The sequence below is a fragment of the Glycine max genome, chromosome 19, assembly GCF_000004515.6.
Source record: "Glycine max cultivar Williams 82 chromosome 19, Glycine_max_v4.0, whole genome shotgun sequence".
Classification (NCBI taxonomy): domain Eukaryota; kingdom Viridiplantae; phylum Streptophyta; class Magnoliopsida; order Fabales; family Fabaceae; genus Glycine; species Glycine max.
Genome location: NC_038255.2, coordinates 36,740,194 through 36,755,818, shown reverse-complemented (window position 1 = coordinate 36,755,818; position 15,625 = coordinate 36,740,194). Strand labels below are relative to the sequence as shown.

Genomic DNA, 15,625 nt, shown 5'->3' with positions numbered 1-15,625 from the left:
ATTTTCCAGCTCCATATTTATTTTTGTCTTGCACTTTTATTTTCTTTTTATTTTATGTACTCTATTTATTTTTGCCTTGCATTTTTATTTTATTTTTATGTCTTACATTTTTTTTAGCATCATATTTATTTTCTGTATTGCATTTTTACTTTCGTTTTATTTTATTTTCAGCATCATATTTATTTTATGTCTTGCATTTTTATTTTTCTTTATTTATTTTATGCGCCATATTTATTTATTGTTTTGCATTTCATGCATTTTTATTTCCTTTTTAGCATATTTACTTTAATGCATTTGCAACTTTTAGTTTATTATTTTTTGTCATTTATTTTATTGCCAATTAGAATGTATCTAGGTCCAATGTAAATAAAAAAATGAGAATCTGCACCGACACTCACATTTATTTTTATGTTTTCTGCCAAGGATGATAATGTAATTTGAACCGTATCCGAGGAAAAGGACTCTCACTTGATCCAACGTCATTTTAAGGGATCCGGCGCGTTTAGACTTATCTCTGCATAACTAAAAATAAAAAAAAATCAAAAAAAAGCCAAAACCCAAAAACTTTCCATAATCAAAATTTCAAAAAAAAGGGGTCAATCTTTATCCTTTCTTTCTTAATCAAATCTTTAATCAATCTTTAATCAATCAAAACTTTTTTTTTTTCCAATTTAAAATCAATCGAACTCACTTCTTTTATTTCTTCTATGCCTTGTCGGCCTCCTATCTTTCTTAAACTCTTCTTTTTTTCGAACTTTAAAATCAATCAAAACCAACCACTCGACTTTCTACCCCGAACTACATTTTGATCCCATTCGGGTATGTAGGCAAAAGACTTTGTCTTTCCAAATCAATAAAAATAAACAAAAACTTTTTTTCTCCTTTCTTTTAAACCTATCTCTTTAATCTTTTCACACTTGAGCATTTATTTCCAAACAAATAATCAATTTAGCATAAAGATAAAAATAAGCAAGAGGTTCCTATAGAGTACTATAGACGTTTAGGGTGCTAGTACCTTCCCTTTGCGTAACCAACCCCCGGACCTTTGATCTCTTAAAAACTAGGGTTTTTCGAGCTTTCTCCCTTTTCTTCGGAAAAATAAAAGATCGGTGGTGATCTTAAAATTGCGAGTCAACGCTAATCAATAGCTTGATATCCAAAAATCACCGCGACAGTATATAAATATTGATTTTTTTTAAGTGTTATCTATATATACATATCACATGCATAAATAGCTACTAAAAAATGCTATATAACGACAAAAAAGACATTGATAAGTTGTTTTGCTAGCTTAGTATAATTTTATAATTTTAAATAAATATAATATCACCAACAAGGATCGACACATTTAGTAGTCTTTCGTGATCTTATCTAAACTTTTATCTACCAAAAAATATAAAACATCATAACTTTGTTACACTAAAAACTAAAAAATAACACATAATTTCATAAGTTTTAATATTCAAAGTACACATAAGAATAAAATTAAATATACAATAACTTTTTGGTCTAAGTTTCAAAAACACACAGCAACATTCAACAACAATACCAAGTTTACCAGTTGGTTCGACTTCTATCTTAGCAATGGATCATCGTTGTGAGTGATTGTAAATATTCACTATTGCGATAGTTTGATTAACCCTAGGCATATCTAGATGTGACATAACTTAGAGATCATAGAGATTGAGTTTGCTTAAGAAGCAAAGGAATGGTCTAACTATTTATAATTGTGTAGATCTTGTTATTATGTATGGTGAGGGATTGGAGTAATACTTTTTGTGGGATAACATGTAACTAATGTGCAGGAGTGATAAACATGTGAGTCTTGCGTGTCATGAGTTTTGTACCTCCCAAAAAGTAGGTTCATGAAAGTTATGGAGGTCATGCACCCCTCATTTTCTTTGTTTCATTTGTTAGAAGCATGTTATTTGGGCTCATATTTTACTACATCAAGGGCTATTGGTACTATTTGAGCAATCTTCTATTCATTTACAAGTCATAAAGGCTACAACAAAACTAAAGACAAATAATAAACAAGTAAAAAGCACGAATCTAACACTCCCCATCAATGACTTTGTTAGGATATCTACAAGTTGATCATTTGAGTTAACATATCCAATGATGATCTCCTTGGATAACACTTTTTCACGAATGAAATGACAATCCATCTCAATATGTTTAGTCTCTCATGAAATATTGAGTTAACGTGAATTTATATTGTTCCATATTATTAAGTAGTAATGTTGAAGTGAGATCTTGGAAGATATAGTATGCGAGAAATTAGGAAATTTATTTGGGATGATATTTTGTAATTATGTGTGAATTATCATCTCCTGAATATATAATTTATTCTATGAATTGAATATGAGATACCTCCATCTACGATGAGGATGAGATTTATAATGATGGAAGATCCTAAATACCTCTATGGAAAGATAGTGGGTCATCCTTGCATTGATATGAGTTCACAAATCATTTGAAAATCTGAAATCCACACTAGTATGGGAGTTAAAGAGTTCAGTCTAGTAATTTTGAGAATCACTGAGTTGTGCATGTGATGTTTATTTAATTGCATTGAGGTGTCGATGTTTATTTAAATATTTTATTTATTGAGAATGTTATCAGGATGAACCGTGATGGTTTTAATTTGACTTTTATTGGAGCATATCTTATTTTAAATTCACTACGGATATCATGGTTGATTTACTAGATTAACAACATTATTTGTGAGCTCTTTTAGAACTTTTTTATTCACTGAGATTATTATCTCATTAAAGGCGTTGCTTTTAGAGTTTGAGGAAGAAGCTTTTGAAGAAAGAGGAGAATTGAAGACTTAGTTCATTATTAGTTAAACTTTGTAGAGGCTTATATTTGAAAATAAAGTTATTTATTTATGTATGAACCTATTCATTTGAAATTTATAATATTTTAATTATTTCAAACCATTGTAATTTCTAAATTATTATTTTATGGACATTTTAAAGTATATTTTTATTATGAGATGGTATTGTAACGAAGGGCATTACATTTATGGTATCAGAGCATACCTCTTTCTGTGTGGTTCGAGGACGAATCAGGCAGAATCTGGTAAGCATGCAACACCTTGAACGAATCACATTGGAATGAGAGGGATCTAAAGTTGTACAGGTATGAAATTGTACAGTTGAGGATGACTTAAATAAATTAATTGGTACTACTTATACCAACAAGATGTATCTACTTTTCGGTAGTCTATCACTTAAGAACTCTATCGTTAAGCATACTTGACTCGGACTAGTTATGGGATGGGTGACCTTCTAGGATGTTTTCCAGAATACGTGTGAGTGAGGACAAAATACGTTAAAAAGTCTCGTGTTGGTTTATGGGGATAGTCAATGATCTTGAGAGTAGTCAAACAATGTCAGAGCTGGTTGTCGAGGTCCGGGAAAGAGCTACCTATGGAGGGTTTTGACTAGTGGAGAGTTTTGACCAACAAGGATGTTAAGTGAAGTGTCATAGTATGGAGTGTCATAGTGTGAAAGTCGCCGATAAGTTGACAATCATGGGCATTACATTTAGTCCTCTCATAAAATATTGGGCTAGAGACAATGTGAAGAATAGCTTGGTTGTCACAATATAGCCTTATTTGCTGAATTTCACAAAACTTCAACTCTTGAAGAAGTTGTTTGATCCAAACAAGTTCACAAGGAGCCAAAGCCATGGATCGATGTTCTGCTTCAACATTGGAGTGAGCAACAACACTTTGTTTCTTGTTTTTCCAAGAAACAACATTACCTTTAATTTATACACAATATCCAAAAGTGGAGCGTCTATCAATAAGGGATCTTGCCTAATTTGCATCATAATACCTAACAACTTAGGCAATTCCTTTATCTTCATACAACAATCCTTGACCAGGAGTCCTTTTAGTGTACCTGAGAATGCTGACCACTGTATTCCAATGATTAACTTGAGGGGCTTGCATGAATTGACTAACTACCCTAACTGCAAAAGATAAGTCAGGTCTAGTAATGGTAAGATATATGAGCTTACCAACTAAAATTCGATATCTCTCTGGGTTGGAGTAAGGTTCATCATGGTCCAATACTAATTTTTGATTAGGATACATGGGACTTCCCACAAGCTACAATTTGTTATACTTATTTCTTCAAGGATCTCTAGAGCATATTTCCTTTGTGAGATCACAATACCATCTAGGCAACTTCAATACCAAGAAAGTATTTTAAACTACCAAGATATTTAGTTTGAAAATGTTTGAATAAGAGTCTTTTTAGCTAAGAAGTTTTAGCAAGATCATTCCTTATAATGAAAATATCATCCACATAGAAAACTAGATACACACATTTCCTAGGAGATGTATGACAAACAAGCTGAATGATCTGCTTCACAGTGTTTCATCCCAAAATTTTACACAACAAGACTAAACTTTCCAAACCAAGACCTTGGAGACTGTTTGAGACTATAAAAAGATAGATTAAGTTTGCAAACTAGAATAGACTCCCCCTAAGCAACAAACCCAAGAGGTTGCTCCATGTAAATCTCATCTTCCAATCCACCATGAGAAAGGAATTTTTAATGTCTAACTGATGAAGATGCCAATAACGGATAACAACCAAGGCAAGAAAGAGATAGACTATTGTGATTTTAGCCACAAGAGAAGAAGTATCGCCATAATCAAGACCATATATTTGGGTATATCCTTTGGCCACTAATCGGGCCTTAAGACAATCAACTTCACCATTAAGACCAACTTTAATAGCATATACCCATCTACAACCAATCACCTTCTTCCTTTGAGGAAGATGAACCAATTCCCATGTGCCACTGTGTTCAAGAGCTTGCATTTTAAAAATCATGGCTTGTCGCCATCTAGGATGATCAAGTGCTTCATAAACACTTTTTGGAATAGTATGGAAGACAAAAAGGAAACAAAAGAAAAATATGAAGGAGATAATGGTAATAACTTAGAAAATTATAAATAGGATGAGGATTTTTAGTAGACTGAATTCATTTCCTAAGAGCAATAGGCCAACCTAAGTTTTCATCATGATGAGGCGATGATGGAGAAGGATCCGTAGTAAGGGAAGCTAACAGACAAAGACATGAACTAGAAGAGTCTTCATGTAATGTTGGAGTAGTTCCTTGTGTCCCGTGTTGAGATACCATAGGACGAGGTAAAGATAACTTGACTAGACTGGTTGTTGGAGGGTGATAATGATTGTCTTCTTGGTTGGGAGCCTCATAAGTAAGAGACATTATTGGACTAAAGGATGAGATAACTAACACCTACTGTATAGAATTGGAATCTTGCATGGAAGATGAGAATAAAGAAGTTTCTTCAAAGAAGGTAACATCAGTAGACATGTAAAACCTTTTAGTGTCTAGAGAATAACACCAATACCCCTTTTGAAGATGGGAGTACAAAAAAAAAACACACATTTAATTGCCTATGCAGAGAGTTTATCCGAACCTAGAGAAACATCATGCACAAAACAAGTACAACCATGTAAAACCTTTTAGTGTTTAGAGAATAACACCAATACCCTTTTTAAAGACAAGAGTACCCAAAAAACACATTTAATTGCCCTTGTAGAGAGCTTGTCCAAACCTGGAGAAACATCATGGACAAAATAAGTACAATCCAACACATGAGGAGATACATGATATAAGGGTTCATTTGGAGAGATAATGGAAAGAGGAATCTTATTATCAAGTGTTAAAGAGAACATTCTATTTATGAGAAAACAAGTAGCGAGAATTGCATGACCCCAATAATTATCAGGAATATTTGCATTAAGCAACAAGGTATGTGCAATCTCAACCAAATGCCTATTTTTCCTTTCTGCAATTCCATTTTATTGTGGTGTATGGAAACAAGTAGATTGATGTAAGATGCCCTATAAGGATAAAAAAGAAGAGAAGGCAGAAGAGAAATTTTCTTTGAGATTATGACTTCAAAGGACTTTAAAAACTTTACCAAATTGGTTCTCAATTTCATTGAAGAATGATACAAAAATAGATAAAAGTTCAAATCTATCTTTTATTAAGTATACCCAAGTACACAAGAATATTCATCAATAAAGGTGACAAAATATCTTAACCCAAAGGATGTAACACGACTTGGACCCCAAATGTCCGAATGAATGGTGGAAAAAGGAGAATTACATCTTTTTTCAGTTTGATTTGGAAACGAAGACCTAATATGTTTTCTTAATTGACATGATTTGCATTCTAATCTTTGTAGTTTACTAAGACCAAGAACCATTTTCTTTAACTTTGACAAATTTGGATGACCTAAGCGATCTTGAATAAGTTTGGGAGATGGAGTTGCAAAACAAGACACAAAGGAACTTGTTTCTAGACAGTAGAATCCTCTTGATTCATGTCCTACTCCAATTATTTGACCTATACCACGTTCCTATATAACAAAGATCATCATAAAATGTTACAAAAAGTCAAATTTTAAGTTTAAGGAAGGAGATAGAGAGATTTGACCAACTCCTTTAAAAGCCACCTTAGAGCCATTTGTTATGGTTATAAGATTAGGAAGCTTTTGGGAAGACATAGAGGTAAATAAGGAGACATCACCAGAAATATGATTAAAAGCACTTGAGTCGATCACCCATGGCCTTGATTGTCCATAGACTAACAAATGCAAGTTGTTGAAACACTAGATGCTAAAGGAGGTTGAGTATGGTTGTTGGATTTTAACCTTAGATATTCCTGATATTATTCATCAGAGAATTTAGGCTCATCTTTCTTGAATTTGGATGTATTTGTTTCCTTGTCAGAAAATTGTAACCGCCGTAACTGTTAATAAATAAATAATACAGTAATAAGTTAATAAATAAATAAATAAATAAGTAAAAAAAATATAATTAGATCATAAATCTCCACTATATAAACCAAATGTTAACCTAGAGCAGCTTTTACAAAACACTTATGTCCCTTTTTCTTTTCTGACGCACAAGAACCCTAATAGAGCAACCAGAGGAGGAGCTCTAGAGAGCACCAGAGACGCCACCATTGCTAACAGAGAACATTTAAGCGACTACCTCGAGGTAAGGGATGAGTTACTCACGCTTGGGAATTAGAATGAACATGTGTAGGGATCCCTAGAGGGTCAATTTTGGGTTATTTGGGGTGTTTATGAATTTAATTATATTTTCATGTTTAATCGCGGATTAAGTGTGTTTGATGAACCAATTGGTGTTCTGCTGCGAGTTTGTTGTAGAATTGATGTGTTCCTGTGTTAGGTGTGTATCTTAGGAATTAGAATTCCTTATAATTAGCATAAAAATTGTGTGGTGGTGATTTTGTTTATACCAGATATGTTGGCCTTTCAATCTTGTTCTTTTTATTTTTTTTATTATTATTTTTTCACACCGCATTGTATACGTGTACATATATATTGATACTGTTTTTTTTTTTTACAAACTTTATATTTTATTTCACGTGGGTGATTTCTCGTCATGAAATTCATATGTGTAGGGATTGTTGGATAATTGAATTGGCTAAAATCATTTAAAGAAATTAACTAAAGTTATATTCACATTGTAATTAGGCATATTCTTGATGTTGGTAACTTAGTTGAAATATATTTAGAATATAGGTATACATGTTGTTCATAGAAATCAATATCAGTATATATATTTTATTGTTATATATATAATTTGTATTTACTTAATGATATATTTGATATTATTGTGATTATTTTATATTAATATATATTTAATACTTTTTATATGTTATATATATATATATATATATATATATATATATATATATATATATATATATATATATATAATATGTACGTTTACGTTTACATTAATATATATTTTGTTATATATATATATATATATATTTTGAATATAATATACTTATATATATACATATTTTATGTGTATTTTATAGTTATTTGTTTATAAGCCTTGAAGTTAAATATTGTATGTTATTATTATTATGATACATTGTTATTTAATTGTTGAGTATATTTTGTAATTAGTTAAAATGTGAAATGTTAAACTTTAGACATGAAATATGGTTGTGAATGAGTGTGTGATTGATATTTGTAGTGATATTACTTGTCATGTGAGTTATGAGTTATATAGTAACCTGACCAGTGTTTACCTTGAGAGAACTTTTATGCGCAGTGTTAAAGGAAATTGTAGGATTCCTAGTTAGGATCCTGAAGGGTTAAACTATAGCGCAATTTGTTAAATATGTTTGAAATATAAGAGTGAGGTCGTGGGTATTATATAACTCATAAACAGTGTCTGCATGTAAAAAAAAAATATTTTAGGGGTTGGACCTGAATCAGGAAGGTGAGGCCCAAACGGATTCTTCGGAGTCTAGGCCTTGGGGGTAAAGATACTCGGTTTGAGTGCTCCTTTATGCCCATGTTGATCCCATGTTGTTGGGGCATTCTCGCAAAATAGAGTAACCCTAACTAGTCACCTTATGATGTTACTTAGTGAGAGTGACCGAGTATACCCATTGTGTGGTGTGCTTTGTCATGTACTCCTAAGCGCCTCAGTGTTGTTTTTCACTGACATGGTACCACATTGCATATAGGCTTGAGTCTTAGTATAATTGTTGCATAACGCTTGTGCTTGAATTTCATTGAGTTAACAATTGTGATTGATGTTATTTTATGGAGTGTATAAACTTGAATGGGTGTGAATAATGTGTGCGATTTTGTACAGTAATGTTATTTATATAAATTCAACTTTAAGTATTATATGTTTCACATGCTCTAATATTTTATTATATACGAATGTGATAACTCACTCCCGGTGTGTCTTTGTGTTTGGACTGATTGCCACTTTGTTTCAGGTGAGCCTTCATATGATGAGTCACATGCTAGAGATGGAGAGACTTAGTCTGTGATAGGGATATGCTCTGATAAGTGTGACATTGAGGCATAGGATTTTACTTCGCATATTATGATTTTCACATGTTATGATTTACTGAATGATATAATTGCGTTATACTTTTCTACTTTAGTTTCTTTTTATTATTTATTTAGAGTGGACGGCTTTGTTTTGAGCCGGGATAATCTTACCTTTTATTAAAAAAAGAATTCTATTATGTTTCAGTAAGTGGATGTGAACCTTTATCCTTTTGAATTGATTTAAATTAAATGTGTTTAAAAAGAAAAATTATTAATTAATTTTGCATATTTTTTTTTTCCTTCTTTTATTATTATGTGTTTATAATCTTTTAATTAAATTTTGTATGATTTATTTAATTAGTTAGTTATAATTGTAAGGGTAGAGGGTGTCACAAAAACCATGTAAAGAGAATCATGCTTTCCAAGGATGGCCTGTTCTCTTGCAATGTATGCAATGAGAACGACCTCCTCTATCAATTCTCTTGTCAGACAAGACAAGGAACATACATATCAGACTTGATCATTTTGTTGTAACAAGAAAAAAATGAGACCCCAAGAAAGAGAGAGGTGTTGAACAGTGTCTTCAATATGAAGGAAAATGGAGTGAAACTTGAAATAGGGCTAGTAGACTACAACATAAGGGTATTGCTAAGCCAAATAAGGTTGATGCATTAAAATAAGATAACTACAATCAATAAAATAATTATTAGGCCAGATCATATTAACAATAATGGTAATCACGAGATTAGGCCCATGAATCCTATGATTAATTAAAATAATAAGTATAAAAAAGTTAGATTTTTTTAAATAAAATCAATTGTTTATTCTTATTTATTACATTTCCTACCTTATTGGTATTATATCTTACTTAAACATTAAAATACTTTTAATATATATCTCACCCACTAAGTACATACCAGATAAAATAAATGAAGAAAAATATCAAAATATTCTTATGCAAATAAAAAAAATTAATGTTATACAAATCCTAGATGATCATACACTCAAATCTTAAATTTGTGTTTTAAATTTAATCTATGAAAATAAATTATAAATCGATCATTCTTCATCCAATAATTACATGTTACTAACTGCATAAATGCATGTTATTACGTACCTAGTGTTGTGAATCCGAATTCACCCTTTCTTCCAACTCACTTCTTTCATTTCTAAAATTATAAAATGATTCCATAAAACAAAATGAGTGAAAAAAGGGGTGGACTTCCACTTAGCCATGTGGATGGAGTGAGACTTCACAACAAAAAAGAGCTTCTAAAAATCTGTAATGGACCACATGCTTTCACAGAATTGACGCAAAGGCGTATTAATCACAGCACTTTGTGAAAAGCAAGAAAGGCCACGTTCACCCCTAAATCAGCACAAGCAATCTGTTGTCCACCTTTTCCTAAATTTCTTCGTTATATTTTCACGTCAAGTATCCTAATCTCCAACCACCAACTTGTTTCCATTTGCCTAAATATTTCACAACACTCCAAAGCGACCCACACACACCTCGTTTTTTTCTCGGAGCTTCCATTGTCTTTAACCCCATGAAATTGTACCAAATAGGTTTTCCTCTCATAAAGTAATGGATCGATAGGACAAGAGAAGTTTGTTCCTATACGAAGGAAATCAAGCATATCTTTATGATGTTTGCTAATGTGACTCCACAAAAATTTTCTTCTCCTCTAAATTACCATTTTCATATATAACTGTCTCTTTCCTCATGGAGATATTATGCGATCTTTACTTACATTTAGGATATAGTAAGGGTGCGTTTTAATAAATATTTTAATTAAATGTTTATTTTATAATTTCTTATCAAGTACGATTTAATCAATTTCATTATGAAAATAAGTTTTTTTTTGAGAAATTAAGTTTGATTAAGAAATTTGTTAAGATAAACTAAAATGTCTTTTTTTTGAAAAATTATAAGTTACATTTATAAAGCTAAATAAATTTTGTTAAAAAGAACTCTTGAAACTTTTCCTAAATATGCAGTGTTTAGGAAACAGTTAAATCTAACGCCAACAAACTTTCATATGAAAGTTACAATATAATTATTTTAAAAATTTTGGTTTGGAAACTTTGATTTTCTTGTTCAGCGTAAATCCAAACACGCCCTATTCTGGACTCAATAATCTAAAAAATATTTTAACATAAAAAATTCTATAATTTTTTTAAAAAAAAACTTTAGTGGCAATGGCATCATCTAAAAATTCACAAGAAAAGTCATGCCGGCCCCTGCCTAGGGTCCTACTTTTGTAAAAGGTTCTAGATCTCTCTATAATAAAATATATTTAGATAAACATTTTTTTTAAATATTTTATGTACATAGTCTTATTTTTCTAAGTTATTCTGTTAATTTAAAAGAACTAAAATTTCTACGTTTTAGATTTTTTTATATAAAATTTACCCATTTTATTGTATTTTGTTAAATAAATTATGTTTAACATTTTGTATATAAAAACATAAACAAACGGATTCTAAAAAGAAATAAATGATGGTTTTTATATGATATAATTTATTAGAAGTATAAAAAATAAGATCTTTTACTTATTGAACTTTTTATGGGTACATCTTATACTTATTATTCTATAATTTTTCTAATATTTATAATAGGCCTAACTCAATTCCAATTATATTTGAGCTAGCCTATTTTGAAATCGACCAAGCTCAAACTGGCATAGCTAATTCTTTTGGTCATCGTAATACTTAAAAACTTCTTAACCCCAAACAAATTTGGCTAAAATTTCTTGCACCTCCAATAATTGCTTCCTGCACCCCATTATATTTTGGATAGCCAGAACCGTAATGTAAAATTTGCATTCCATGATGCAATTGGGACACAAGAAGCAATAATAAGTGTAGGAAGCAACAGCCATAAATTTTAAAACAGAAAGACCAAATGTGGTTTGGGCTGAGATACAGAATGAGAATCCCAAAATTTTTGTAATGAAAAAGTATATTCTAACAATATATATATATATATATATATATATATATAATGTGAACCCTCATTCCCTTTAAAATAATTATATTATCCCCTTTTTCAATTACCAACCAATTTATCACCCAAAAAAACTACCAACCAATCATGAGAACAGAAATAGCCCATCCCATTTCCTTCCCTCAAAAGGTAAGAGAAACTCATCCACAAGTCCCTCAAACCAAAACGGGATCTCAGAACCACAATACCTCTTACATATCTTTTTTTCCGATATGACAATACCTCATATCTTAACATGCACCTGGCAATACTTCAGCAACTAGAAAAATACAAAACTAGGGAAATAAATTAAACTATTACAAGAAATAACTGGCTCAGAACAAGAAACAAATTATCCATTGGTGAATAAAATGGCATTCATTTTACAACAATAGGATAAGAAGCGATTCCTCATACACGCAAAAAAGTAACTATTAACTAGTAATTCTACAGCTTCTAATTTCCCTAACCTCAGCAATGCATGGATTCAAAAAAACATGCCTTTGAGGAATACACACTATCATACTATGTGAGTTAATCTGCAATGATATCTTCATTCTCACAAGTATATTATGTGAAGATATTACACCAAACCAGATCTACACTGTACAAGGGATGGGGTCAGAAGATGGGTTTTGCTTACAAACTGACCACATCATCTCCCTGAAGTGGTTAAGGTTCTCTTTTTAGAGACCTCAGAATTGAGAATCATTGAAGGTGAAGGAAGAGATTTTGAACCAGGAGCAGGAGCAGGTTCGGTTCCCAACTCTTCATCTGCATGTGCAGGTTGTAAAGGTTCTGGTGAGTTGGTGAAGGAAAGATCTTTGTTGGCAGCAAGAGCTAGAAGCTCTTTCTCTTCTAACCCTTTGGTTGGGCCCAAGCTGCATCTATCTGGGGTGTGTTTGGCCAATGCATCTTTAAACTTCTTGATCTGTAGTTAAATCAAACCAAATATTGTTATTAATAACGACTCTATCATATTACCATGAAGCAACATAATACATGAACAATCCTACAGCAAACATGCATTTCAACATCTACTATTCAAGTATGTGCAACAAATGTTAATCTTTGATCTCAGGTTGACAGATTTCCTCAAATAAACAATCTTACTTTTATCCAAAAGAGTTGAAACAGGCATAAAGTAATATTGTAATAATGAACAATTATTAAATGCCAATAATGGATAGCTACAGAGTTAATAATTAATGAGAAAGGGAAGGTCAAATCTCCTTAACAGAACAAAGCACATAGCTGTGCCACCCAGATTTCAAACATGCATAATATAAATTAACCAAAGTAGGCATAATATTAAGCCAGATGTGAATCAAATTGACATAGGATGTACACTAACCGTGGCATTGGTGCAGCTAAAGCTACATAATCGACCATGAGCACCTCTATAGAATCGGAAGAAGGGAAGAACATGGACATTAAGGCTATAACACATGGACTTATGCTCCTCATAGTTCACCTGAAGGAACTGAACATCAGGATTCATCTCTGCAAATTGACATATCTGCCATACCATAAACAAATAAACATCAGAACAACAACACAAATTAGCCAATAAGAAATCCGAAAATGTCATGTAGTTTGATCTATGAATTAGATCAAGACCAAGGGGTGGAAGGATACCTTAGGATGAAGGGCTTTGCAGCCACCACAACCGGGAGAGAAGAAATCAACCACCACCAACTTGTCCCCTGCGCTTAACAGTGAATCCACAAAGTCTTGTGCCGAAGTCACCTCCTTCATGTTGGGTTGAAGCCCCTTTTCCCACCATTTCTGAACTTTCCCTAGTCTAAAGCTCATCTGCAAAATTCCACAAGAAAGTTCCAGAAACCCCATGAGAAAAACACAAAACCTTCCCAAAATTAAATGAAATACAAGCAATTTGAAAAATTCTCAGGAAAAATCACAAAACTTCAAACAATCAAACAAGTCTTAATTACTTAAAAAAAATATAAAATAAATAAATTCTAAGGGTCATCTGCAATATTCCATAACAGATTTCCAGAAACCCCATGGGAGAAACACAAAATCTTGCTAAAATAAAATAAAATAGAAGCAACTAGGATTTCAGGAAAATTGACAAAATTTCCAACAACAAAAGGGTCTTAATTACTATAGAATCATAAAAATAAAAAATTATAAGGATCATGAGCAACACACAAAATCTTCCCAAGATACAATAATATAGAACCATACCAATTCGGAAAATTTCAGAAAAGTTAACACAACTCCCAACAACCAAAAGGGGTCTTAAATCGATAAAAAAAAATACAAAGAGAACCCAAGAATCATAAAATAAAATAAAATAATTTTGGGGGTAAAACCCATAAGGGGTAAAAATATTTACAAACCTGAGCCCCAGTTGAAGCTCTCAAGCGCGAATTGACCCTATTGGGTAATCCTCTATTTACATGAAAGACAAGCTTTATACCCTGAAACTCAGAAGAAGAGGACCAAGATCTGAGAACCTGAGACTTCATCTTCAAAGAAGAGAACTTTCCCACGCCAGAACCGAAGCTACAAGTGTTGGAAACCGTTGAAACCCTTCGATGATGCCGTTGACCAACCCCATGCCATGAGGAAGAAGAAGAGGAAACCAAACTCGCCTTGGTCAAAACCTCAGCCATTTAATCTTACAGAAAACCACAACAAAATGAAACACAAACCAAAGAAAGTTCTCTCCTTTTGGGTTCACTAAATTTTCTCGACAGAAAGAAAATGAGAGAGAAACGCTTTTTTTTTTAGAGTGCAGAAAAAAAAGAGCTTTATCCACAAGAAGTGTCAAGGTGATGCCAGATCGACGTGTAAAGCTGCGGGTTTGAAGTGGAAACTGAAAAATAAATAGAAATTTAATAAAGTTGAATTAAACGTCAAAAGAAAAAAAAAAGATAAAGGTAAAACGTTCGGTGGACGGCTGTGATGGAGCGGCGTGGGATCGGACGGTGAGAGAGTGATCATGTGGAGACACGCGGCGAATAGTTGTGGTTGCGTGATAATCGAGTTGGATAAGGGACGTTTAACGTAGGTGGTGGGACCCGCACGTGCGGTGGAGTTCGCAGGTTGTAACGACACGTATGCGTTGCGTTTTGGTGTGATTTGATCAATGGTTTTGGATAAAGGGGCCCCTTAGGCCTCAGCCACTTCTTTTTTTTTCCTAAAACATCATCGTCGTTTAAATGATTTGATAAAAAAAAAAAAACTAAAAGGTTAAATCATCAATTTGCTGCTTAAATTATGTTAAATGGTTGGATTTGGTTTTTAAATTTTAGAAAGATTAAATTTGATCCTTAAATTTTTTGAAATAAACTAATTTGATCTTCAAATTTTTAAAATATTAAATTTGATTATTAAATTTTTAATAATGAATTAATTTGATTTTTCTTAAGACTAAATTAAACTATTTAAAATAATTTTGAGAATAAATTAATTTATTTTTAAAATTTTAAAGATTAAATTATATTTTTAAAAAAATTTACGATCAGATTAAATTATATAAAAAAATTGGAGAGCAAATTGATAATTAAGATTTTTTTTCTTCTTAAAGTTTGAGTTGTTTCTTTTTGTCCAGAATTTTACGTATTTGAATGAGAGGGAGACGGCATAAGCATCCAGCATGGAATTATTTTTAAGGTTAAATTAATATTTTGATCATTTAATTTTTAAAATTGATTTAATTTAGTTTTTTTGGTTTAATTTAATTTTTTAATTTTTAAAATTAAATAATA

At 31.8% G+C, this 15,625-nt stretch overlaps 1 protein-coding gene across 1 annotated transcript; it reads right to left on the bottom strand.

Moving 5' to 3' along the window:
* Positions 1 to 12,216: 12,216 nt before the first annotated feature.
* Positions 12,217 to 14,545, bottom strand: LOC100784901 (thioredoxin-like 1-1, chloroplastic-like). Its single transcript, NM_001289199.1, is given in 4 exon segments — positions 12,217 to 12,816; positions 13,240 to 13,404; positions 13,524 to 13,700; positions 14,252 to 14,545. Coding segments are annotated over 4 exon segments (747 nt in total). The 5' UTR covers positions 14,381 to 14,545; the 3' UTR covers positions 12,217 to 12,540.
* Positions 14,546 to 15,625: the final 1,080 nt, after the last annotated feature.